Source organism: Centruroides sculpturatus, unplaced genomic scaffold (genome assembly GCF_000671375.1).
Source record: "Centruroides sculpturatus isolate CEXI.00-Female unplaced genomic scaffold, Cexi_2.0 scaffold60, whole genome shotgun sequence".
In the NCBI taxonomy this organism is placed as follows: domain Eukaryota; kingdom Metazoa; phylum Arthropoda; class Arachnida; order Scorpiones; family Buthidae; genus Centruroides; species Centruroides sculpturatus.
In genome coordinates, this window is record NW_019384349.1 from 676,546 (window position 1) to 678,017 (window position 1,472).

General features: G+C 24.5%; 1 protein-coding gene across 1 annotated transcript in view; it reads left to right on the forward strand.

Moving 5' to 3' along the window:
• The window catches only part of LOC111637184 (mannose-P-dolichol utilization defect 1 protein homolog), a 59,226-nt gene that overhangs the window by 3,368 nt on the left and 54,386 nt on the right, over positions 1 to 1,472 (forward strand). Inside the window, exon 2 of the mRNA XM_023382615.1 lies at positions 114 to 262. Coding sequence (XP_023238383.1) covers positions 175 to 262 — 88 coding nt within the window. The 5' untranslated portion in view covers positions 114 to 174. The remainder of the gene's footprint in view (positions 1 to 113; positions 263 to 1,472) is intronic.

Here is a 1,472-nt window from a genome sequence, read left to right on the forward strand (position 1 = left end):
ATTTTTTATTTAATTTATTTTTATTAATAATTTTTCAGTTTAAAATAGTTTATTAAGAAAAAGTCTAATGAATTAAATAAAATTTTTAAATATTTTTATTTGCATGTTTAAAGCTACTAAACACGGACAACACGTGACTTACACGTAAGCAGAAGGCATGATTTGAGAATCGGAATGGCGGAAGCTTTTAAGAAGTTGCTTCTCCTGTTTCTTACGGAAAGTTGTTACATCGAATTTTTTGTGAAATTTAATTTTTTCAATGGTATGTCTGTTTTCATATTTACACGTTTATAGTATTGTTTCAGGTGTAAATAATTGTGGAAGGTAGAAAGCGATTAAATTAATCAATATCATGCATATGTATGTTTGTTGTTGTAACACAGTACATAAACACGAGTCACATTTTTTAACTAGACGAAGCAGATCGATAATTTATACGAAGAATTTATCAATAGTATGATTTGCACCATTTTAAATATATTTCTTTGGTTTAAATTTTATATTTTTGCTATGAAAAAATTATTTATTTTTTAAGATGTTATGTTAATATATAATTTTTTAATCTTTTATTTAATCTTATCATGAAATTTGCAGTTTTACAGATTTATCTAGAATTTATCTATATATGAAAATGATTTGATAAATATATAAGTGATTGAATTTAAAAATAATAAATTTAATATAGACTATATATCTACAAGGTTATTTTAATAACTATATCTTAGATCTTTAAGTTGATTAAAAATAATTAATCTTTTGACCTACAATTTTACTCAAATGTAAAAATTGCTAACTGATTTATAAAACTTTTTAATTTAAATATATTAAACGTTTCTCGAGTTTAATTTGGCTCGTCTTCGGGTACCGTACGTATTTAAAATTCGATTGAACATAAACAACATTTTCAAATTTCCTGTTTCGTGCTAGCACACTTTTTCTTAAAGACAGACTTATCGTACTGGATTAGCCACGGAACAGAACACAGTTTTCTTTTATGTATTTATTTTTCAATATGCATTTTGTACCTAAACAGGTCCCTCCTCGGTCTTAATACATAAGTTTTTTTTTTTTTTTTTTTTTTAGGCATATGCATAAAAAAACTGACACACAAACTGGAAATATATACTAAAACAAACCAATTCACACCTAAATGCTAATTCCAGCAAATGAACAACAAAAAAATTTTAATGTTCAACGTTTTCGGCTGTCTTTCAGAGGCCCTCGTCAGGAAAAATTTGCAGAAAATAGAAAAAAAACAATTCTATCTTTTTAACAGTTCTCGAATATAGCTGTGTTCTAATTTTTAACATTTAAACGATGTTGAATACAAAGATTGTTACATATTACAACATATAATTATAACTTATAATTAAAATATTTTATAAATAAAGTTATAATTATATGTTGTAATATGTAACAATCTTTGTATTCAACATCGTTTAAATGTTAAAAATTAGAACACAGCTATGTTC